Source organism: Primulina eburnea, chromosome 8, assembly GCF_022965805.1.
Source record: "Primulina eburnea isolate SZY01 chromosome 8, ASM2296580v1, whole genome shotgun sequence".
Lineage (NCBI taxonomy): Eukaryota > Viridiplantae > Streptophyta > Magnoliopsida > Lamiales > Gesneriaceae > Primulina > Primulina eburnea.
This window is the reverse complement of record NC_133108.1, coordinates 34,714,216-34,739,209: the sequence shown is the minus strand read 5'-3', so window position 1 is coordinate 34,739,209 and position 24,994 is coordinate 34,714,216. Positions and strand designations below refer to the sequence as shown.

At 34.7% G+C, this 24,994-nt stretch overlaps 4 protein-coding genes across 6 annotated transcripts; 1 reads left to right on the top strand and 3 right to left on the bottom strand.

The window, feature by feature from the left end:
• Nucleotides 1-377: 377 nt before the first annotated feature.
• Nucleotides 378-5,109, top strand: LOC140839430 (probable galacturonosyltransferase 6). Of its 2 annotated transcripts, XM_073206126.1 has the most exons (9): nucleotides 378-605; nucleotides 683-717; nucleotides 1,046-1,087; nucleotides 1,176-1,299; nucleotides 1,418-1,482; nucleotides 2,376-2,590; nucleotides 3,298-3,655; nucleotides 3,891-4,409; nucleotides 4,630-5,109. In XM_073206126.1, exons 1-9 carry the CDS (start codon nucleotides 494-496, stop codon nucleotides 4,903-4,905), a joined length of 1,746 nt encoding a protein of 581 aa, XP_073062227.1. In that variant the 5' UTR covers nucleotides 378-493; the 3' UTR covers nucleotides 4,906-5,109. The 2 variants fall into 2 exon arrangements, with proteins under 2 accessions (XP_073062227.1, XP_073062228.1); XM_073206127.1 differs by lacking the exon at nucleotides 683-717 and having other exon boundaries at nucleotides 429-605.
• A 348-nt stretch (nucleotides 5,110-5,457) lies between these two features.
• On the bottom strand, nucleotides 5,458-7,158 carry LOC140837903 (aspartic proteinase CDR1-like). The gene has a single exon (XM_073203981.1). It carries the CDS (start codon nucleotides 7,137-7,139, stop codon nucleotides 5,736-5,738), a length of 1,404 nt encoding a protein of 467 aa, XP_073060082.1. The 5' UTR covers nucleotides 7,140-7,158; the 3' UTR covers nucleotides 5,458-5,735.
• A 1,022-nt stretch (nucleotides 7,159-8,180) lies between these two features.
• On the bottom strand, nucleotides 8,181-9,697 carry LOC140837828 (probable arabinosyltransferase ARAD1). The gene is made up of 3 exons (XM_073203925.1): nucleotides 9,687-9,697; nucleotides 9,439-9,577; nucleotides 8,181-8,961 (listed from the first exon to the last, which is right to left on the bottom strand). The coding sequence occupies exons 1-3, from the start codon at nucleotides 9,695-9,697 to the stop codon at nucleotides 8,467-8,469; spliced, it is 645 nt and encodes a 214-aa protein (XP_073060026.1). The 3' UTR covers nucleotides 8,181-8,466.
• Nucleotides 9,698-14,173: 4,476 nt separating this feature from the next.
• Nucleotides 14,174-17,955, bottom strand: LOC140839432 (NADH--cytochrome b5 reductase 1-like). 2 transcript variants are annotated; one of them, XM_073206129.1, is made up of 10 exons: nucleotides 17,806-17,955; nucleotides 17,400-17,526; nucleotides 16,714-16,855; nucleotides 16,472-16,562; nucleotides 16,286-16,363; nucleotides 15,707-15,787; nucleotides 15,517-15,606; nucleotides 15,155-15,220; nucleotides 14,508-14,594; nucleotides 14,174-14,422 (listed from the first exon to the last, which is right to left on the bottom strand). In XM_073206129.1, exons 2-10 carry the CDS (start codon nucleotides 17,503-17,505, stop codon nucleotides 14,330-14,332), a joined length of 834 nt encoding a protein of 277 aa, XP_073062230.1. In that variant the 5' UTR covers nucleotides 17,506-17,526; nucleotides 17,806-17,955; the 3' UTR covers nucleotides 14,174-14,329. The 2 variants fall into 2 exon arrangements, with proteins under 2 accessions (XP_073062230.1, XP_073062231.1); XM_073206130.1 differs by having other exon boundaries at nucleotides 17,802-17,944.
• Nucleotides 17,956-24,994: the final 7,039 nt, after the last annotated feature.

Below are 24,994 nucleotides of genomic sequence, written 5' to 3'. Positions count from 1 at the left end.
CGGCCCGGATCGTTGGGTCTAGGGGTATTAATCGGTCGGGTCGATTCGGTTCGGTCCGATTTTCGATTTTTTCTGTTTTTAATTTTAGAAATATATAATTCGATATTCAAACCGTTGACCAAAATAGATTGATTATTTCGATTTTGACAATTATTTAAACTAAAATTAAAATTATATTTTTTAATATAATATGTTATAGTTATTCAAAATATTTTTTATTAACTAAATATCATCTCATAAAATATATAATCTAAAAATATAATTAAAATCATTAATGAAAATTCGGTTTTTTGATTAGTTCGATTTTGATATATAATTTGATTTTAAACATGTATAGCTGGCAAGATAAGTTAAAATTTCCGGCCTACCCGCCTTTTATCACTCGATACAAAAATTTTGTTTCCAACTTAATCCCATTTGAATTGACAGTACACGGAACTGTTCTACTTGAATTTTCTGGTTCTTTATTAGCCCGATTGTGAGGAGAAAATTAATGAGGGCATTTCGTAGATGCACGAGGATTTTCGTCCTCTCTTTGCTTGGTCTTTCTGTTTTTGTTCCAGTTTTTCTACTGTCTCATGGGCTCAAGCATACTAATTACGAAGGTTGGTGTTTTTTTGGCAAGTGTCTTCGTGTGCTTAATTTGGGTTGGCTCTGATTTGTGAGCTTTTTTCTGTTGCAGTGTCCAAAGCATTCGTGGAAGATTTGTCGATTATTGTATGAATCTCCCTTCTTGGTGTTCGAGCGTCTGGTTATATTGAGTATTTAGCTAATGTAGAGACGGGCATTTTGCATATTTATCGTTGTGGCGTTTCAGTATCTGTTGTGGTAGTTGGTGAATTGATCTTGAATTTGTTTGATTTTGCTATAGATTGTGTTGTTTGATTATATCTGTTGTAAGCGTGTTATTGGATTTGGTTAACTGTTCTTTTTCTCATCAGAAAAATAGTATCCATTCATACACGAGTCTCAAATTTTGAAGATTTTAGCATCTGAATGTGAGTAAAAAACTGTGTTAGTTATGCTGCAAATTTTTCTTGTTCAGAAAAGAAGATGGAAGGCTCAAACTCTTAATCTAATAGAGCAGGTAATCAAATAGTTGCATCATGTTTTGACAGATGTTGCGAATTAGTTTATTTTGGTTTTTATATTCCTTCATGTGATTTGTTGTTCAGGAGGATGGTGAGGGATTGAAAGAACCTCTCCTGGTGGTGTACAACGACAATACCTCAAATTCTGATGTTAGATATAGTTCTGATGGGGACAAAATATCTGTTGAATCTAAATTTTCAGAAAATGGTGCTGACTTGTCTGTAAATAATTGTTTGCATTGTGTACAAGTGTTGTTTCAAGATTACCTGTTGATTTTTCATAGAAATTTGATTAACATTTGCGTCTGCTCTCATTGCAAGTTCAGCTACCAGATACAATACAAAGGAAGATACCCAGAGAAGGCAGCAGGAGAATTTGCTTGAGACAAAGGTACATGATCTGGTTAATGACTCAATATTCGGTGTTTTTTTGTCCATTGTTCTTCTTAACCATATGGATCATGATAAAATTTCTGATACTTTCCACACATGGGTTTGGTAGTTACAGTTCAGATTGCATACAATTTAAGTTCCTGGATTTTGTTTTAACTTTCGCAGCAGTATTTTTAGTTTATTTGAATAAAATTGGTGAAGCCTTATTTATAAGGCAGCCAATGTTTTGTAGTTTACCTATGGGGAACACCTTCACGGGTTTTGTTTGGATGAAATAACTATAATTATACTTCTAATTTATTCAAAACCATCGTTCACAAGACATGAATCATGACTTATGACTATATTAATCTTCTCTGTAAAACACCCCTACTGTTTTATCTGTCCCTGTGAAACTCCCCTACAGTTTTAGTTGATTCTTTATTCATGGTGAGTGCTTATGTGATCCTGAGATGCTAGAGAGCATGCTCCAATTTATTTTTTCCCTTTAGCCCTTCACATAATCTGAACATTTCCATTTTATTGACCATCTAATTTATGGTATCATGAAGGGGCAGTGAATCTAACATTTTGACAAGCAAATAGAAAGCATGGACGATCTGCCACTGAACTGCTCCATTTTGTCTGGTTCATGATGGCTGGGATCATGCCATGTAGAAAATAGTGAAAGGATGACACCACGCTGTTTTATTTTTCATGTTTTTCTATGCATTCACCACCATGCATATTTCTTTGTCTAACACCTGTTTGGTAGGGAGTGCTTGTTTGTAGAAAGTCTTCTCATTACTGTTTTTAAATGTTATGCAACTTTACATTGTGTTTTTATTTGCTTTTGTTTTATTTTTTTTAGCTCAATCGTGTTTCCTTGTTTTTTTCTTTTGTTTACTAAAGGAAGTGTCCCATGTAGACACAGTTCCTCACAACATGCCAAGGACTCTAGATGAGAAGTTAAAGGAAATGAAAGATCAGGTGATTTGGGCCGAAGCATATTTAAGTTTTTCACCGGCAAATAGCAGTTCTCATTTTGTGAAAGAATTGAAACTTCGAATTAAAGATGTTCAGGAAGCCATGAGTCAATCAACGAAATATTCTCGTGTATCTAGAAGGTTTAGCATTTCCCTCCAAGTATTCTTAGTTCTTTACATTTCATCTATGTCAAATTCTAACTTTTCTTGGGACCAAAAGAGCATTTCATAAATAGTGGAACTTATTTTGATTTGTGTTACTGACAAGCAACATTCATAGGTGTATGTTAAGCCAATGTACTATTCTTCACAATGCTTCTAAATTATGTTGAATGACTTGGTCACTAAATAGTTCTAATATTCCAAACAAAGTAATGTCATTTGTACTCCAAGAATTGGTTGTCAGTTGTTGTAGAATGGTTGTTTTCTGGCAATCTGTTTGTTATCAGTTGGTCATGAATCAAACAGATTTCAAGATCTTAAACCTTATATTTAAAGGTGAGCACTATTATTTCCTTTTTTTAATCCCCGTGGAATCTACTCTTGGTGATTTGATCTCCCTCCTCCTGGGAGAGATTTTTTACATTTAGTCCATTAAAGTTTGGCGTGTTAGTACTTTTCCTCGAGGCGCTCACAGAAAAGCTAAAGCAGCAACTTTATTAGTGATAAATAAACCAATTATAATTTATGCATTAGTTTCATTGTAATCTTATTTTTAAAAGAACAGTTTTATTGTAATCTTTGAGTCCATGGAAATATACGCATCGGGTTTTATTTTGGTAGAGTGACAAGCTGCTGTTCTATGAAGATTCATTCATGTTAAAGATAAATTAACACCGCATCTTCAGGGCTCTACAGAAAATGAAAGCCATGGAGTCTACCTTGTTAAAAGCCAGTCGTATGTACCCTGATTGCACTGCTGTGGTGAAATATTTTCTTGCTATGCACTATAATGTTGAAGAGCAGGTCATGGCACACCAGACTCAAGAAACTTTTCTTCAAGAGCTTGGGGGAAGAACAGTCCCTAGACATCTTCACTGCCTTTCTATGAGATTGACTGCCAAATATTATGCCTTGGAGCCTGAGGAGCGTGAGTTTCCTAACAAACACAAACGACAAGATCCTAATCTTTATCACTTTGCTGTTTTCTCTGACAATATATTGTCTTGTTCAGTTGTTGTGAACTCAACTGTTTCAACAGCTAGGGTAAGTGCTTTCTCCCTCACCTTTATCAGCTTCATCAGCTTTTGTTCACGCGCTATTTCTGAAACGTCTATTTGAGTGTTCTGTGAAACCTTTATGTTACAAAAGCAAATGATGGCGACAGCAAAGCAGTTTAGTGCTTTTGGGAGAGTTTTATTATTACTAATGGCTCAATGTTGTCTCTTAGCCATGCATATGATTCTTACACTATAACGTAATCAAAATCTTTACTTGACAGGAACCGGAGAGAATAGTATTTCATGTAGTGACAGATTCGGCCAACTTCCCATCAATGTCAATGTGGTTCTTATCAAATCCTCCCGGCAAAGCTACAGTTCATGTTGAGAGAGCAGACAGTTTTCGATCGTTATCAGGCAAACACAGTGTAACCACTAAGGAGGATTCTGTCGATCCACGATACACTTCTGAGCTGAACCACTTGCTATTTTATTTGCCAGATATTTTTCCTCATTTGAATAAGATCATCCTTCTTGATCACGACGTGGTGGTGAGAGAAGATTTAACAGAACTCTGGAGCAAGAAAATGCGAGGCAGGGTAAATGGTGCTGTTCTGACTTGCGATGAAGGGGAGCCTTCATTCCGCCGTATGGATATGTTCATCAATTTCACGGACCCAGTGATAGCAGACAGATTTGATGCCAACGTATGCACATGGGCCTTTGGGATGAATTTGTTCGATCTACAACAATGGAGACGACGGAATTTAACCCAAGTTTATCACAAGCATCTTCAACTGGTGAGTAAATAATACTTGTTAACAGTGGCCGATCCAACAGAAAGACGACCAGGCGAAGAAATTTTGATATTTCATGTGCACTTTTTCTAAAACTGCAGTTGTCACCTATTCACCCACCCCTCATCTCAGGAGTTTTTGGATCCATACCTTGTTACCTCCTCCCCTTTATACCCTTTATACAATGCTACGGTGTTTAACAAATTATTAACATGTCTCATAGGGCAATGATCGACCATTGTGGAAAACAGGAACCTTGGCCATTGGATGGATAACGTTTTACGGACATACAATTACTTTAAATAAGAAATGGCACCTGCTCGGTCTGGGTTACGACTCCGGTGTGAGGCAGGAGGACATAGAGAAGGCTGCGGTCATACATTATGATGGAAACTTGAAGCCATGGTTAGCTTTTGGGCTTGAGAAATACAAGCTTTTCTGGAGTAAGCATGTCAATTATGAGCATCCTTTCCTTCAAAGCTGTGGTATCCACGAATAACTAACGAGGTCCCCAATTAGAAGTTCCAAATATGAATTACATTTGCGAGTGTTGTCACCTTTTTTAGACCTGGTTCATTCTCATTTTCGAAAGCAATTTTTTGGCTTAAAGCTTGGATCTTCGAGTATTTATATGTATGATATATGTGTATTAGGTCTTCTCTCTATCATTTAATTGCAATCAAGCTAGGTTGACACATACAAATATTATGAAAATAATTTTTTTTTATAGTACTTTGTAAAATAACCTATTTTTTTTTATCGATGAGAAACATATGATAAAGCATATTCGAATAAATTATGGTTTACTCAAATATGGAACTACACTATAAAATTGATTATTTTGCAATATTTAAAAATGGAAGTCCTTTTCCTCCGTGGACTTCGCATGGAATGATGGTTAGAAAGTGATTAATTACATACATTAATTAAAACAAAAATGGACGAGAGTGAAACATGGGTAATCGAGTGAATATATTGATTTATTTTGCTGATCTTCTACTTTTTCCCAGAATTCATCTCTTATTGATAAGATATTACTACAACTAATTAATATTATGCATTAAAATTAAGTGTGGTGGTGCTCTTTTGCTTTAAACAATCGAGAAGCAGAGTCTACGGTTAATTTGGCGTTACACTTCTGGAATTTTTGTTGCTAATTTGGACCACTCAATAGAACCTGATACAACGTAGGATTGGGAAATATACACAAAGCAAAATCATGACTAAACAACCATCAAAATACTAGTTAGATTTTATCAGATAGTCACAGAATTTTGAATAGTCAACATCCCAGTGTCGAAGCTCGCTCGATTTTGTCGCTGATAAATGCTATAGCTCATCGTGCACGTATCCATCTATTTCATCGCAATCCATCTGCTGGAACGAAAACATCATTTTTTCTAGATCGTATGCGATGTAGTAACCCTGCTGCATTAAATTGCCTAGAATACTAATGTCGTTCTCTGTTACAGACTCTGAGGGCATAAATGTTAGGCAAAAAGTTTCCACTGTAACCTGTTGAAATAAACTCCGCTCATCCACTTCCAAGAGTGCATCATTTTCAAATTGAAACTGCACGGTAGGAAATTTGACTAAATCTCTATCCATCTGTCCGAAGTAGCACAACCTGGTGTGGTTCTTGACCATAATGCTATAGCTTCGGACCAAAGATGAAGTCACTACATTTATCATTCCCGTCTCAAATTTTCTATACTCGACTTGAGTTAGGAAGCTTAAACTGGAGCCCGTGTCCACCACCATCCCACCGGAGTAAGTATCTGGATTTCTCTTTAAAACACTAGTTTCGGTCACTAACAAAGTTTTCCCGATTCGGATTCTTACTAAATTTATATAATACTTACCTTGAATAATCAAAGGAGTTCCATATCGCAGTTGCTTAGCTTGATGCCCTATGATTAAAGTGTTGTATGGGTATGACCTATCATCATAGTAGCCTAAGCAGTAAGAAAATTTGGAGAAAGACCTTTGCTTCAGTAGAGAAACCCTACCACTACCGAGTCCTAGGATTCCATTAGCGTAGATACTCGTCTGTCTAGCACAACCAACGACAACATCTTCCATAACTTCTTCACGCTTTCCAAATAAATGGTTTCTTGTGCTTCCGAATACCAACATTTCTCTCGCAAGATGCCCCGCGCTATAACCACCATCCCCATATTTTATCCCATATGAACAGCGACTACGTGTGTCACACCACACTCGAACACCTATCCCACCACAATAATCCGAGAGGTCACAATCTTCTGCTGTGTATGTAGAAGATCGTTTGGGGTCGAATATTGGTTCCGGGACATTCAAACCGCACGGTTGGCAGTTGAACCAAAGCAAGCTACTTCCGGTGTCAAGATAAAGTAGTTGTTCGAGCTTTATCTCTCCGACCCTCACATACGCAAAAAACCCGACTTTTCTGGTCGATGCAGAAACTCGAGACTTGGGGTATCGAATGAAAGACGATATGCGTGCTATTGAGCCTATCAAATCGAAGTCAGCTCTATCTTTTAGAGTGTGTTCCGCATTGTAGAAGGGAGAATGCACGGAGTGGTGATGAAATATTCTCGTTATTATGAGCTGCGGGTTCGGAAACTGGTCGAAATGTTGTTTCGAGAAGCTCATCGGTGGTTGACATTCTGAAATCTTGGTTTTCTTGTTGGTGATAATCATTGTTGTGCACATGGCAATGGCGGCAAGAATTGCGAAAAAGATTATCTTCATGCTTGATTTTGAGCATGCAGGGGAAAGTTGAGAAAGGGTAATGGGTGAAATGGGTGCAAAGATTTGATCTTTGCTGCAATGAAAAAGAGTTACGCGAGAAGATGAAGGCGGCTTGGGCTGTGTTTTGTAATTGCAGAAGCTACCGTAACGTTAAACTCCACACGAAACCACCCATTTTAAGAATATGAAATTTAATAAAATAAAAATTCAATCATAATATATATATATATATATATATATATATATATATATATATATATATATATATTCAAAATATTAATTTGTTTATGATAGCATGCATTTGGGTTTTCCAGAATAAAAATTAACAGATTGGATTTTTGTAAAAAAGATTTATTTCGACGACTTTTTTTTAGTTGTAATTTTTTTTTAAGTCAAGTATTAACACATTTTGTTTTCAAGGTATTTGATTTAGTTATGATATTTTTACAAAACAAAAATAAATTGTTATTAGTAATTTATTTGAATCAGATTTGACGAATAATAAAATACAACGACGCATTCCTCCTTTGTTGTTTATACTAATTAACAGCCAGTAGTATGTTTTAATGGATTAAAATACGTACTTTGAGCATATGGAAAATAGGAGATTAATATATCATCTGTTACTCATTTCATCAATGAATTATACCTGATGATTAAGAAAAATAGCTAATTGTTGTAAAATTCTGTACTGGGAATTGCATTTTTTAATTATGTATTTAATAAAATTCTCATTCTCAGGAACACAGATCGATTACGTCTTGGCCAGAAAGCAATAATATTTAATCTTTAATAAAGTTATGCCCATACATTTATCTGATTTTGGCTTCATTCTCATCTCTTGACTAAATTTAAATGTTCAAAGCTTGAAGCTTAAATTTAGAATGTATAGAAGGATAAATACGTTATATGTATATATTTTTAGTCTGAAATGTAAATTTTATCAAAATATGAATATTCATAACTAGAGCCTAAATGCATTTTTCAGCTATCTGGATCGAGACTTTTGGCGTTGAACAATTTACAATATACAGATTAAGATTAACCAAGTGAAATGCTTGCGACAAACGTAACGAAGATGCAGGATATGCTTGGTTCTTACCAATAATTAATTTAACAAAGAAATCTATGTCATCCCAGAGGCTAGAACATACAAAATTAATTAACCCATTGGCCACAAGAATGAACAAATAGATCAAACTAAAATCTAATACTCCGCTATTTCATCTCCAAAAAAGTAGAGGGAACAATGCCTCTGACACCATAAAGCCCAATAACTAATCAAGTAAGATTTCTAGGTACAGCAACAGACTTGATACCTTCTTCTCTATGGGTGTTTGCTCGAAAAAAAACGACCAGCCTTGTGAATCTTTAGCTTGACAGCAGGAATTTTTCGTGAAACGGCCTGCCATATCATCTGGACAGCATCATTTGCTTGTGATGGATACTGAAACTTATAAAAGTTTTCAACTTCTTTTAGTCTTCCCCACATTCTGGTCCAGTCTGCCTTGGTAATGTTCCGGACGAGGTTTAGTAGGAATTTTTCTTTGAGAGCATCAGATGCACGGACAAACACACAGAATTCTGAATAGTCAAGAACATCTTCGTACGGAAGCTCGATTTCATCGCTGATAATGACAGGTACACAGTGGCTAGCTATGGCATCAAATAGACGGTTTGATGACGTGTTGAGGCAGAATTTGGATGAGCGCATACCAGTGGAAGCTTGTTTGATACCATCTTTTTGAACACTTCCAAATGCAAAGTGCACACCCTTTTCATTTTTCAGCATGTAATACAATTCTTGACGAATTATTCCGCCCTGAAAGTAGCCAAGAAAGTGTTTGACGTAGTTCGATTAAAGAAATCCTGAAGCTAACTGTTCCAAGGATGAGTAAAATATCATACTAACTCAGCAATTTGCCACAAGCATAATCATATTTTTATTACCAAAAAAACAATGGCAATATCACACGGATTCATTCATTTTTAACACTGAGGATTAAAATAACTACAAATAATGCATATTAGCCAAGACATAAATGATAAAATATCTTCCGAACATGGTCAATTAGTAACTTAAAGACCAAGTATGAATTGACAAACAAGAAGAAACCACAAAAACATACCCTTTAGTTTCTAATCAGACACAATTTAACTTATCAGTAAGAACTAAATCTTATGGGACATAACTTTTAAAAATCCAGCACATGTTGCAATACTCAAAGCTGCGTGTAAAATATACAACTATTTTGCCTTAGAAATACAAGCATATATCTAAGCAACAAAGGTTTCTTACATCTTTTCGATAAATAGCCCCTTGGAAATAGAGCAACGTCTTGCGATTATTATAATCGGATGCATCATCTGTATAACTTCCAATAAAGAATATGGGGCAAACTGGATTTAATAAAGAATATGATGTTTTGGATCGCCATCTTCATCACCAAATCAAAATCGGATGCATCATCTTTCTCAACATTAGCAATTATGTCTTTCTCAACATTACTATTATTATTATTATTTAATAAAGAATATGGGGCAAACTGGATCGCCATCGGAAAGATTTGAAAAATGGAAAAAACTCGATTGTGAAATCAATGGGCAATTAATCTCATATTTTTTATAAATGGGGTTTAGACTTTCACGAGGGTGTAAAATGCTATTTGTCCAAATAATATGATTGTTTGAATAATTTTTCATAACGGAATGTAGGGATAGCAATTTCCTCCGAATTCGTTGGAGGATTCCGATACCCGATCCGAATAAAAGAGAGTATGGAGGGATTTTTAGACCCGATTAAATAATTGAGTAATTGGGTATGGGGATTTTCGGGTTCGGGTATGGAGACGGGTTTGATATAATCCGACCTACATCCGATCCAAATACCCGTTTAAATTAATTATTAATATATATAAATATATATATATACGTGTATATATATAGTAATTATATTTATTTATATTAAATATTCATGTTCTCAAATCCAAGTAAATCGTTACATTTTCTTTTCTCTTCCCTTTCACTTTCACTTTTACATTTCAAGGTTTTACCACTCTTTTATTTTTCATTCTATTTTTCATCTTCTCCATTGGAAAGTTTATTCCATATTTGACTTTAAAAATTGAAAAATACTTTATTTTTGTTGAATTGCGTACTTTTGTTCAACTAATATAAACTATTTTTAATATTTTTTATTTTTTCAATAAAGTTTATTTTGCAAATTTTTATCATTAATAATTTTTCTTATTGTTCATTTAAATAATTTTTTAAATATCCATAAATTCATTGAAATAATTTAAATTTGAAAAAATTCAATTGTATATGATAATAAGGTATTTGGGTAGGGTATGGGTATCCGATAATACGATGGGTATGAGGATGAAGATGAAATTCTATACCCGATGGGTATGGGGACAGGATATAGGGATGAATTTAATAAATGAGTATGGGGATGGATGTATGAAATCCCACCCATACCCTATCTATTGACATCTCTAACCAATGTGATATGGGTGGGCCCAGTGATAGCTCTAGGGGTATGCAGAGTTCGCTTTTAAATTTTAATATTTTCCGTTTGGTTCCATTCTTTTTAAAATATAATATATTTAAATATGTTTAGTGAGAGGTTATATTTAATAATTTAAATGTTATTTAAATAATCAACACTTTATTTGTATTTTGAGTTAGATGTTATATTATACATTTTGAAAATAATAGCTACAAGATTTTAAAATTTTAAATCTCATTTTCATTTTATAATATAAATATTTTTCATTTTCAATTTATTGTCGTAGTAGATATATAAAATAGCTACAAGATTTTAAATTTTCAATAATAGCTACAAGATTTTAAATAATTTTTAAATAAAAGCTACAAGATTTTAAATTCAGTCTTATAAAAATACGGTCTAAGGTTCACTTAATTAATAACTTAAGTAGTTTTAAATTTTTTTTAATTAAGTCATTTTGATATAATAAATATTATAACAATCATTTATATATTTAAAATAGATAAATAAACTTAGTCACTTGAAATTACAAATTTAATTCATGTATTTGAAATTTTAAAATATTTTTTTTATTACAAATACTTGATTACTTTTCCAGGAAAAACCTGAACGATCATGAGTTGATCTCAAAAAAAGTTATTTATTAACTATAAATAAATAAATAAATTTCGGTCCACCCAAAAACCAAATTTTTTAGAAAAATTCGGTTTACCCCAAAACCAAATTTTATTAACTATAAATTAATCCGTGTTAAGTTTGTTAGAATAAATGTTAACAATAGTAGTGTATAAACGAACTTGTAGAGATAAAGCAATAACCGTAACAAGTATGATGTTTACAGTATAAATATTGTGTAAAAGAAAGCAAAATCAAACCGAGACCTGTAGCGTGTATAATTTCCTTAAAACAGATTCGTCCGCTCCGATATGTACTCCGAGGTTTCAGCGGACGTCTGTTTCTCAGGATACAACGCAACAACAAACAGTGACTTAGCAAGAGACATTACTACGACGAACTGAAAACATACATTTACTTTATCACCGAGATTTAACGGAGGCCAAATGGAAAGATAACAATATGAAATGCAAGAGAGTGCTTGAAAAAGATAAAATTTTCATATGTTTGAAATGAGGAAATGAATACACTATTTATAAGCCCCAAAATGTAAACCAAGAGTCATGCAAGATTAATTAATTAAACTAATCTTCATATTAACTCAAGAATATGGAAAGCCAAAACTCTTCAATTAACTCAAGAATATGGAGAGCCAAAAGACAATCCCACGTTCATGAGACATGATTTTTATTCAACCTCTAAATTTGATTAAAATTTCCAACAGCTAACCCATTGTATCACGAAAGAATGAAGGATATAGAAATCGATTGTCATCTAATTCGAGAAAAAATTCGTGAGAAGATAATCGAGACATCGCACATACCTACAGATCAACAACCATCGGACTTGTTAACAAAAGCGTTGAGCAAGTGCCAACACCGATATATGTCATACAAACTCGAAATACTTGATTTATTCCATGCTTGAGGGGGAGTATTAAAAGGCTTTCTTATAATTGAGCTAGTTTTTGGGGATGAGTTAGGGCCAAGTTCTAATTTAACAAATAGTTTGCCAACATGGATGGAGAGCTCGACTTTTTAATGTATAACTCGGGTATAGATATAAAGCCATGACTCTGCAGGTGCAAAGGGTGCATTCATCTTGATTGAGAAGATCTTAATGAATGTGATCATGTGTCAACCTTGGTGCAGGGAAAATCCTTCAAGATTTGTATTATTTGGACGATGTAGGTGAGAGCGATGATCGTTCGAATGCATATTTAAATCAAGCACACAAAAAGATTTATCTCTGATAGAGACTAGTAATGTCCCCGAGATCAGCTACATAATCGAGCTTTGTTACTGGCTACTTAGTTGCATGGGACTAAAATAGATGTCTCTATATCTCGTAAGATGAGATCTTGGAGGTTGATTGACTTGCCTAAATTGGGAAGGACTCAGTTATCGATCTAGGATCTTAACTTCTAAGATTTATTAGAACCTTTAACTTTATTGGTAACTTTTTCCTCACTATAAATATCAGGTTTTCATCATCTAGTATTCTATTTGCGTTTAATTTTTTTATTTTTTTGCAGTCCTTAGTTGGATTCACTTTTTACAAGTACCTAACTTGAGCATCGTAGGGATGCGCTGAAGCTCACCTCCGACCCCTTTTCTAATGGTCATGTTTGTGATTTACAGCCTTTCCTCAGGTGATCCAGCGGCAAGATAGCCTTGTCATGTCATCGGCGGGAGTTCAACTCTTCACAAAGCAACTGGAAAACGCATACCTTTATTTTTAGTGAAGTTGTGCGTGCAAAAGCTCGTCAATTTCTGGGTAAGTTCCCTTCCCCTCCTTGCTGAAGTATATGTTGTTCATATTGTTGTTCTAACTGCATTACACTTCCAGTGGTCTGCCTGGATTTTGGAGACCATCAGTTCTCACCGGAGACTCCGTTAATCAACTTTTATTCGGAAATTTTGTTTGCTCATTTCCTTGCCATACAGGGCATTCACCAATGGCATAATCTAGATTGTACAGATTTTTTTCCCGTATAATTAAGTTCTTTTTGTAACTACTAATGATAAGCTTTTTGTAAACACTTTTGTGCCTCAAACCTATGAAAATATTTTGAGTTAGAAAAATGTATTTGCTCACAAAAATGGTATAAATAAGGGAATTGCGAGAGATGTGTTATGGATCTAGGGATAGTTCAATTTTTTTTACTTTTTTTTTTTAATGTTAAAAATAATTTTGATAAAAAAATAAATTCGGGAAAACTAATATTCTCATATGTATTTGAAAATATTCAGATATACTTGAAAAATGATAGTGTTCGAACACTTACTGTAGGGAGGGGGGGCTATGGATGGGGGATCTACAAGCTCACATTTAAGTGGAGAACATCCAATTTTGAACCGAAAAATGATCAATCACAACCAATCTCTATATAATTTGAAGGGTATTTTGTGTGATTTCTAAGTCAAGAACCTTGTTTAGGTATAATCTTGATTAAAATAAATCTGATAACATCAGAAGTTAAGGTTCAGAGCTCAATGGATAATTCAAAATGAAAAGATGACAGGGCAAAAGAATCGAAATGATCAGAACTTCTAATGGATTTTTTTTCTTATTTTTCATTTGATTTTAAAATTATAATGATAAAACATTCTAAGAAGCTTATAACACAACGGCTCTATTTTTTAGGGGGGAAAGAAAGGTGATTTCGTCCAAAAAATGTGTTCTTTAATTTAAAAGAAAAAAGAAAAAATCAACCTTGAACCAATACGAAGTATCCATTTACACACAGACGGAGGACAGAAGCCAAACACAACAGACAAGCAATAGCTTCAGAGAACAACCCAAGATGGCAAGATGTATCCATCGAGAACTCGGAATACATGCTGCCTTCACGTGTAATGATATTTTTTGTTTATAAATCAATCTCAACAATAACATTATAACCCGGGAAAATTCAACCATTCTGATTGTCATTACTTGATCCGCAAATTATTTTCGTCCAAAAAGTTTATGAAATCCCAACAGTACAACGTGCAAATCTAGAATATCTCCCCCAAAAATTTGACTAAATCATGTCGAAATAAAGGCGAGATGTCAGGATAAGTTAGAATTGGAATAGCATCTCGGACGTGTATCCCAGAGCTTCGAGATGGCCAGCCATGGCTTTGTTCATCGGTGGAGGACCGCATCTAAGAATCTGCAAAATCAGAACGTTAAACTTAGTTCTTGAAATTTTCTTCCATCACGTTTGGTGATTTATCTAACATGGCTGAATTCCAAACCTGAATATCAGAGGCCGGTGCAGGGCAGTGAGCTTGAATCATTTCCTTCGAGACGAACCCCACACCACCATTCCATTCTTCTGGAGGCTACACAAGTTCAATGGCAACCAACAAATATGGTTATTTAGGTAGGTACAAAAGCAGCATAGCAATTCATGTTTTAGAGGACAAAATAAAAATTTTAAGAAATCATATGCGTGAAATTTGACAAAAAAAATTCATTTGAAGGTTAGTGATGTTAATAACAAAAATTCCCAAATCCTAAGCTTCTCTTAATTACTTTCCAGAAAAACAGCAAAAACCAAGAAGCTAAAACAGATCGAGGAAATGTCCAGTTTGACCACTCAATCGAGCAAACCCTTGAAATCCTATTGGAGGAATAGCTTCCAGCGGAGAAATCATCGCAATATGGATTGCAACGGATTATATATGAAAGAACAAAGTGCTGACAACACTTTATTCAGTTAGCTCTTGCAACTTTCTACAGCCAAACGTGGAGTTGTTAACAAATGGCATAGTTTGTTAGCGATTACAATCACAAAGAAGACGAAAGAAGTCACATTGAGAATCACAAATCAAATCAAAGTAGAACGTAAATATTCGAAATTCCTCAATAAGTAGCATAAAGAAACATTCAATTTATTTACCTGATTAAGGACGTAGTAAACTTTGAAACTGTCAGGGTAATTTTTAGCAAGGCTATCCAACTTATCCTGAAACCAAGAAGCGCAAAAATACCGTATCAAACACAAATTAAAATTCTTATACTTATTCCAACATTTATAACACAAAACACACACCCGAAGAGTTTTTGTCTGGATACAAACACACACCCTCAGGTTTGACGATTACAATTACACCTTAAAGGTTTGGTCAACATTACAATAAAAATGCCATGAAGGTTTAATTAGCGTTGCTTTTACACCCTTGCTGGAAGGAGTCGGTAAATTTACAAACTTCACTTGCATGCAGCATTCAAATGGACAGTGCATCGAGATTCAGAAATTACCTTCAGCAAAATGTCCTCTAAGGTAACATTAGCATAAATTAGATGCACCTTCGTTCTGTCTGTGGGGTTTTCAAGAATTGCTCGAGTAACCTAAACCAAAAAAATGAAAATAAAAAATGTTAAATTTCATCTTATCATTATATCTAAAGAAAGAAATAAAAAGAAGATTCTTAATACTGAGGAGTTTAACCTGGAACATTGGTGTAAGTCCAGAGCCTCCAGCAAGCATCCCAAACGCTCTGACCTGGCCTGGTTTATAATTGAATCGACCCTATCAAAAAGAGCTTCTCAATTCAACTAGGAGGTTTGAAGCATGTATATGTGGAACCATTGCATGTATAAAAATAAAAGTAACAGACAATGTGATACCACATTCAAAAGAAAGAAAGAAAGAAAGAAACATGCGAATACAAAAACTAAGCCAGTCGAATACCACACCTCAAAGTTAGCTACGGATTCATCAATGATTTATTGACTATTGACATTTAGAATGGCTGTCGTGAATCTAAATTCAGTATCTAACGCATGTCAAACATTCAACCTAGAGAAATATAAGTCAAAATACAAATGTAAAACTGTGTGTACCAAAAATACAGGGAGAAAAGGATGTGAAATTTCTTAGGCCTTGCGCAATCCCTTTACTGCAACAACTTAGACTTTCAGGCATGATATGAGACCAACAAATTTTTTCTTTAGTTTTTCATTTCATTCTTAAAAGATTTAATATTGCCTCTTAGGATTAAAGAAAGCATATTGATAAAGAATGTACCTTTGGTCCTTTCACAGAGAGATAATCACCTTCACGCATTTCTCGGAAATGGTGTGACATTCTTCCTTGCGGATACATCTTTACAAATATAATAAAAAACTAGTGAGCCAGCAGAAATATAACGATAGATTATCACATATCTTCATCATCGGAAAATAAAAGAAGGGCGAAAAATAAGGAATCCACCTTTATAACTAACTCAAAATATCCAACATCAGAATCCAAAGTAGTCGGAGTGTATGGTTTGATGACCTCTTCACCTTGACTATCCTTACCCCTAAAACAAAAATAGGACATAAATTAAAATGCGTGAAATAACCAAATCAAATTTTGCTTCTTGTTCTAACTAAAAAAAATGGGACTTACGCGCCACAAATACATAACAAATCAATAAAATGATCATTTATTTAGATTCTGCCACAAGATACCTGCAGCTGATGTGTTTTCCAATGGGAAGGCCCATGACAGACGTGGGCGAAGGAAGGGCAAATTTGAATGTCGCCACATTATGGCTGATTTGTGTTTTCTTGACAAGCTTAAACTCCTTGAAATTATCAGGATCCAAGCACACTGTCACGCACAAAGACACCAAGTCAAAACAAAGACAAATATGCATTCAAATATGTCCCCGATCATCCTAAAGAAGTTTTACCATATTTGAATTGGCAGATATAAAGTATCAATAATAGAACATCCCATAACCCCAAATAATAGAGAAGACGTTGAATTTGCAGAGTTTTAGAAGTCAATAGTCCCAAATATCTATATGTTGGAGACACCAATCAAAATATACAATTAAACATCCAAGATATAAACGTGGTGCTCCAGAAATGAGCACCCATATCATGTAAGGTTCGAGTTCAACTACGAGTACAGGGTTACAAAACCACTAGCACCAAAAAAGTTTCAGATGATGGGAGAGATGTTATATTTTAATGAGGAACGTGTCCATAACTTGGAAAATTGAATCTTTAGGCTAATAGAAGATCAAACAAATCAAAAGGAATGCTTCTAAGTCCCAAGCAAGGTACCGGACTTAAAAAAACCCAGACATCTCGTAAAAAAAAACACAAAAATATACACACATGTTCTATCGCCATATAAATCACCTAACCTTTTGGCTTCTTGGGGGATAACAAGAAATATGCAACCCCAACAGCAACTAGACCAACAGCGACACCAACAAATAATTGGCCTTCGGATGTTGCCAGGAAATCCATGGCCCCAAACAATTAGAATACCTAGATTTTTCGGACAGGTAGAAAATTCACCCAATGAATATAATCTTCATTCAAGAAACGTAAATCCTAACGCATATATAAAGCAGCAGAAACCAGAGAAAATATGAAATGGGCTGGTGATTATATAGTAATTAAGATCCCAAGAACGGGTTTTTCCCATGAGAACGATACCTTACTTCGACCAAAAATTAAAAATAGTGACTGAAAATGGGCGAGACTCTTTGGAATTACGCTACCGAAATGGGGGATGCATAGAATTAGAAATGGACTCCTACCTACCCAACCTCCTTCAGTCCTCCACTCCTCCACCAACCTTGAACTTTGCAGTGCTCCAATCTGAAGGGAAATTAAATAAAATAAAATAAATTTGTCCACAGTTTTCTACTCAAGAACCCGTAGTATTTCTCACGTGCTTTTGTTTTCTTGGAGCTGAAACAGACTATTAAATTATATTCTATTCGAGAAAATTTTCTTGAGAATAATCAATGAACATTGGAATAATTGCTGAATAATGAGAAATAATATTTTATTTACATTAATCAGTTTGACGCGACCGGAAATACACGGTTAGTTTCATCATTCATGCTGAAATAATGAAAAATTTAATTTTAAAAAATATATTATTAGTATATTATATTATGTAAATGTGCTACTTTGTTAGACTTACAAACATATTGTTAAAGATTGACCACACAAATATTTTACGTGTATTTAACCATTTTCTACCATTTTTTTATTAAAATTATATTGTAATTTGTCGTTTCCAATCAATATATATTTATATGGTTTATTTCACCCTACCTTGTGAGGCACTGCCCCATGAGGTGATCAAAGGCCCAGATTTAAACACACATACACCCCATGAAGTGATCAAAGGCCCAGATTTAATCACCATGTAAAATCAATGGCTGAGATCCTGTGAGGGCACTGCCCCCAAAGGTAGCATCTACTCTACCTATTTATATATAGGTACAATTTTGTATAGATATACCATTTTGGGGAATATTTCATCCTACCCCTGCAGGCAGTAAAATTTCCATTTATTCGCGATCTAGGCATAGCTAACAATCCATTCTATAATCCAGAATTTTTCTGGCCCTTATATATATATATTTTTTAAAAATTTCCACCTCCATGAAAGAATCTTGGCCGTTGATTGGGTGTGGGGCACTGCCCCCACACCAAGGATCGACCAAACCACATTTTGGTATCAGTTTAAATTTTAACTAATATGTACCTGTACGAGCTGAGTCATCTATAAGGATGGTAATTTTTCTGACAAGTTGGGAAAATTAGAAACGGAGACGAGGATCTCCGATTTTTTCAGGCTCAAAGATTTTAAAAAATTTTCGAAATAGTTCAGGACGGATATGTGGATATTATTATCATCCCCAAACCCGTCCCAAAAATAATATCAACAATAATAAAAATATTAGTATTAATAATATAATAACATTATCACTAATAATAATATATAGTAATAAGTTTTGGTTCGGGGATTTTTGTACCCGTCCCGTCATGTCCTATTAATATTTTTGAAACAGAGGTGAATGCGAAGATGAAGATTAGATCCCCACAGAATTCCGAACATTAAAAAAGAGGATTGGGACGGGTGTGGGGTAGAGATGAAATTCAGTGTTGAGGATGGTAAACCCGCCCCCCTCCCGCCTCATCCATTATCATCCCTAACCATTTATCATAGTTTATATACTACTTCGATAATTAAGGATAATTAATATGCTTGCAATATCATTAACTCCGAAAAGTATATCCTACACCCATAAATATGTTTATCGGTTATGTACACTCTGCCTCAGTTGATAAAACTAACATTACAAGAAAAACAAAGCTACTTGCGACGGTATGAACAATCGCCGTAATAGTCGCTGGTAATGTGTAGTGACGGTTATGTGGACGGTAAAATTAAGCTCCTTTAAAAACCGGTCGTCTAGCTACAGCGAAGTTTAATTGAAAATGTCGCAACATGAAGCGGCAGTCGTTTTAAACCGTAGATTTTTGTGGAGATGGATAGCGACGGTCCTTGAACAAATATTTGGTTCACGTTAACCTTTGCTAATTTATAGACGGTTTCATGAAATCATGCCATAAAGGTGATGGTTTTCTAATAACTACGGTTTTGCTAAACCTTCGCTGGGTTTGAATTAATATTTTTATTAATTTGATTTTATTCATTTACATAAATGTATTATAAATTGCATAAATAAATACAAACCTCTAATTTTATTATATATTAATAATACATGTTCGACAGCTATTATCTACATAGTGCTTGATAACCGAAATGGCGCTTCAATCCAAAACAAAATCGATAACTATTTAAAATTTTTGAAGTTTAATTTATAGGAATAAAATATTTTTAATGTATAATGATAATAAATTCACGTTATATATATATATATATATATATCGGTATATATAAAAAGACTAACTAATAAAATGTCGCGTGTGGATCTTTAGTTCCATCACCTGTCGTAATAATCTTCATTATCGTCCTCGTTATCGTCTTCATTGTCGTTTAAATATCGCAGCTTGGATGGCTTGTTCTTGTCAGTCACATAGAAATCGAAGCCACCGGCGGCAGAGCTATGGGAAGGCCCCCAAAGTGCTAATATTCAAGCAACTATTTTTGAATTCAACAACACAATCAATACATGGTTTGAGTTAGTAAAAAATGATTGGTTTAATTATGTAATCAATGATTTTTAATTTTTGTTTTCTTTCCTAAACTTCACATATAAATACTTATCCATTATTCATTTCAAAATAACACCAAAACACAAATGACAAAATCCTCTCATCTATAATCGTAAGTGTAAAAGTAAGATAAATGATTTAGTGTGAGATTTCTCGAGGAGCTTTTATCCTTGGAAAGAAAAGGTTTAATAGAGAGAAAATGTGTGTTAAAATCAAAGTGTTCTGAGTGGAGTACTTTGTATTCTCAATTCTCTTGTCTTCTTTGTTATTAATAAATAAGTGATCTCCCTGAGAGGTTTAGAGTAGACTTAGCTCAATCTTGGGGTGAATCGCTATATGTTGGATTTCGGCTTTCTCGTGCCCAAACGCAGCGGAAGTTTAATTTTTTTTTTGGATCTTGACATTCAAGATATATTTGTCTGAGAACTCGTATGATTTTAAGATTAAACATTCATAGGGAATTTAGTATTATATGTTTTGTGAATTAATTCACTTGACTCCAACTAATCCGATATAGGCGGATATAGCTCTTAATGAATTTCCTACGAACTTTCTTTAAGAATTTTTTTCTTCAATCCTTCTATCAAGTCCATGACTGGAAGATTTGTTCTCTTTCAAATAACACTAGAATATTTGAAAGAAGTTTTTACATAGGAGATCGAAATTTGAGAGGCGGCTCAAACTTCTTTTCAAAGGAGAGTGGCCGAAATTTTCATGCTTTGGGAGAGGGAATTTACGAAATTCATGAAGGTGGAGGCTAGGGTTATGGCTTGATTACTACTTTTTATAATTAAGTCATGACTTAATAATCATAATTAACATTAATGAATTGATTAATTAATTGGGCTCGTCCAACTGGTTTAATTAATTAATCAAAGTCAATTAAGAACTTTAATTATTTAGTATGTTGGGCTTGTACTCTCACAAGCCCATTAAACACACTTCCCATTATAATTTAATTTAATATTTAACAATCAACTTTTGAGTTTAATAAATTAAATCCTCAAATTTGATAAATCCAATCATTTGAATTTATTCTCTCCAAATTTCATAAATTCGACTTTTGAATTTACCATCTCATAAATTCAACTCCTTGAATATATTTTCTCAAAATTTAATTATCATAAATTCAACTTCTGGAATTTACTATATCATAATATAAATTCAACTTCTTGAATTTATTCTCTCAACGAGAACAAATGATCCAGTGTTTGTGTGACCCTCAATGGTTCAGGGATACAACTAGCCATGAGGTCATAACTTTTTGTGATTCAGGACATAATCCTTTATTCGGGATTACTCTAATTTGCCCCATTCTATGTATCAATAATTGATCATAAGAATGTCAGAAATCATATTTCTGATTAAACTCATCGAATCATGGTAAGAGAGTATTGTAGCATTGCCCCATTATTCACTGGGTATCACTGATAGTGCTTGCAAGATCAGTCGATTATGATTAACGTAAAGTACAGTTCCTTCATCTCATATATCCCGATCGAATCTACAACCATTGGTTCATCGAGAGTTGCATAATAATTCGATAACTACGTGATACATATAAATAGTGGCATCACATGTACTATTGGAAAACTCCTTCTCAAACGTACATCTCATACTATGGCCAGAGATTCCACACACTATTATTTCATCAGATCACATAGGATATCCACACCCGTAGGTGAGCTGTGAATTCCCGACTATAATGCACTGGCTCCTACATGTGTCACAACTGTACCCAATCTCACCACCTGATGACTCTCCTGGAGCCGGTAAACGAGTCAAAGCACTGCCCTAGTATATAGAGACTCAGTGTTGTCCCGGGTCCTAAAAACTAATGGTGTATAATCATAACCACGGACTTATCATCTCGATTAATGATAACCACTTGGAAAGTTCGAGAGAGGGTTGTACGGTATAATCATCATATGACTATCTATCTGCATGTTTGGACATCTCTATGCCCTTACCAAGAAACGCGGTACACAACATCACATATGCTAGTCTCGAGCTCAACCGACATTTATCCATGTTTTAGGCGGCTGGATCGACTAGGAACGAATCTAAATCATACAGTGTTTACAAATGAGTTGCAAAATCGAATTACGATTCATTTGTATTAAAGTATAATCAAGGTCTTTATCTATGTTTGAGTATACATATAATGCAATAACAAACCATGAAATAATGAATTATATTAAAATAAATATTGTTTATTACACTTGAGTCAATAAAATCTCAAGCCAACAGTTAGCTTACAGGGCATCTACTCTAACAATCTCCCACATGCCCTAGAGCCAACTACCCATGAACTTTAATCACATTGCTTCGTGATGATTCTCAAACAATGGTACTGGCAAGGGCTTTATAAGTGGATCAGCAACATTATATGTAGAGGGGACTCTTTCGACTGATATATCTCCTTTTCCCACAATCTCCCGGATGATGTGGAACTTCCTTAGTACATGTTTGGATCTCTGATGAGACCTTAGTTCATTTGCTTACGCAACGGCACCATTGTCGTCATAGTACATCGGTACTGGATCAACTCCATTAGGAATAACACTCAACTCTTGGACAAAATTCCTCATCCAAATTGCCTATTTGGCTTGCAGTATATGCAACAATGTATTCAGCTTCAGTGGTGGAATCTGCAATGGTGTCTTGCTTGGAACTTTTCCAAGAGACAACCACACCATTAAGCATGAATACAAAACCAGAGGTCGATTTCGAATCATCTACATCAAATTGGAAGCTAGAATTAGTGTACCCTTCTAATTTTAATTCTCCACCCCCTTAGACCATGAACAAGTTCTTAGTCCTTCTCAAGTACTTAAGAATATCTTTCACGGCCTTCCAATGCATTGGACCAGGGTTCGCTTGATATCTGCTTGTAACACTCAGAGCGTAAGCAACATCAGGACGTGACTTTATCATACCATACATGATACTACCAATGGCTGACGCATATGGAATACGTGTCATCGTCTCTATCTCTTCATCAGTTTTGGGACACATTTCTTTAGATAGAGTAACACCATGATACATTGGTAAGTATCCTCTCTTGGAGTCTTCTATAGAGAATCACTTCAAAATGATATCGATATAAGTGGCTTGGGTGAGCCCCAGCATCCTCTTTGATCTATCTCTATATATTTGTATTTCCAGTATATAGGATGCTTCACCCATGTCTTTCATGGATAATTTACTTGCTAACCATACTTTAGTTGATCGCAGTAATTCTACATCATTCCCAATGAGTAGAATGTCATCAACATAAAGTACTACGAATATCACTGCACTTCCACTAACTTTCTTGTACACGCATGGTTCCTCAGGATTTTTAAGAAGACCAAATTCCTTGATAGTGCTATCAAATCAGAGGTTCCAACTATTTGACGCCTGCTTGAGACCATTTATTGATCATTGAAGTTTGCGTACCTTATGCTCACTTCTTACTGATATGTATCCCTCAGGTTGAGACATATAAATTTCTTCTTTGATGTCTCCATTGAGGAATGCAGCCTTTAAATCCATTTGCCGTATCTCATAGTCATACCATATTGCTATGGTTAGTAGTATTCTAATGGACTTAAACATTTCAACTGGTGAAAAAGTTTCATCATAGTCAATTCCTTGCCTTTGAGTATAACATTTTGCAACCAGCCTTGCTTTGAAGGTCAATACCTTCCCATCCGCCCCAAGATTTCTTTTGTAGATCCATTTGAATCCTATGGGAACGATTCCCTCTGGTGGATCCACCAATGTCCAGACTTGGTTTCATATATAGAGTCCATTTCAGATTTCATGGCTCAAGCCATTTGGTTGAATCAGTATCAGATATTGCTTCTTTGAAATTCATTGGATCACATCCAACATAATGCTCATCATGGCTTTGTTCATGAAGAAGTGTATATCTTGCAGGTGGTCTAATAACCCTATCAGACCTTCTATGAGCTTGTATTTCAACTACTGGTTTTTGGGAAATGGGTTCAACTTCTATAGTTGATGGAGTATCTTGAATTTCTTCAAGTTCTATCATCTTGCCTTTTCTATCTAATAGAAATTCATTTTTCAAAAAGGTGGCATTTCTTGAAACAAACACTTTTGCTTCATTGGGATGATATAAATAATATCCAACAAAGTCCTTTGGATATCTTAGAAAGTAGCACAAAGTGGATCTGCTATCCAATTTGTCTCCCACTGTCTGCTTCACATAAGCAGGACATCCCCATATTCTCATGTAAAAATACTTGGGAGTTTTTTCCATCCATATCTCATATGGTGTTTTATCCACTGCTTTATTATGGACATTATTCAACAACATTGCCGCAGTTTCAAGCGCAAAGCCTCAAAACGATGTAGGCAATTTAGTGAATCCCATCATGGATCAAACCATGTCCATCAAGGTCCGATTTCAACGTCCAGAAACACCATTCAATTGTGGTGTTGCTGGTAGAGTCCACTGTGAGAGAATATCATTCTCTTTTAGATAACCCAAAAATTCAGCACTTACGTATTCTCCACCTCGATCAGATCGAAGTGCCTTAATACTTCATTCTAGCTGGTTTTCTATTTCAGATCTAAATTCTTTGAACTTTTCAAATGCTTTAGATTCGAGTTTCATCAAATAAACGTACTCATACCTCGAATGGTCATCAGTAAAAGTAATGGAGTATTAATGCCCAAATTTTGTGCTAACACTTAGCGGGCCACAAACATCTGTGTGGATCAAATCCAGTAGGCCATGTGC

Coding starts and splice junctions, on each gene's coding strand:
- LOC140839430 (XM_073206126.1), top strand. CDS start 494: ATGAGGGCATTTCGTAGATGCACGAGGATTTTCGTCCTCTCTTTGCTT. Junction 606..682: donor CAAGCATACTAATTACGAAG/GTTGGTGTTTTT, acceptor TTTCTGTTGCAG/TGTCCAAAGCATTCGTGGAA. Junction 1,300..1,417: donor ATCTAAATTTTCAGAAAATG/GTGCTGACTTGT, acceptor TTGCAAGTTCAG/CTACCAGATACAATACAAAG.
- LOC140837903 (XM_073203981.1), bottom strand. CDS start 7,139: ATGAAGATAATCTTTTTCGCAATTCTTGCCGCCATTGCCATGTGCACA.
- LOC140837828 (XM_073203925.1), bottom strand. Junction 8,962..9,438: donor GGGCTATTTATCGAAAAGAT/GTAAGAAACCTT, acceptor GGCTACTTTCAG/GGCGGAATAATTCGTCAAGA.
- LOC140839432 (XM_073206129.1), bottom strand. CDS start 17,505: ATGGATTTCCTGGCAACATCCGAAGGCCAATTATTTGTTGGTGTCGCT. Junction 16,563..16,713: donor GGAAAACACATCAGCTGCAG/GTATCTTGTGGC, acceptor TTTTTGTTTTAG/GGGTAAGGATAGTCAAGGTG. Junction 15,607..15,706: donor GACTTACACCAATGTTCCAG/GTTAAACTCCTC, acceptor TTTTTGGTTTAG/GTTACTCGAGCAATTCTTGA.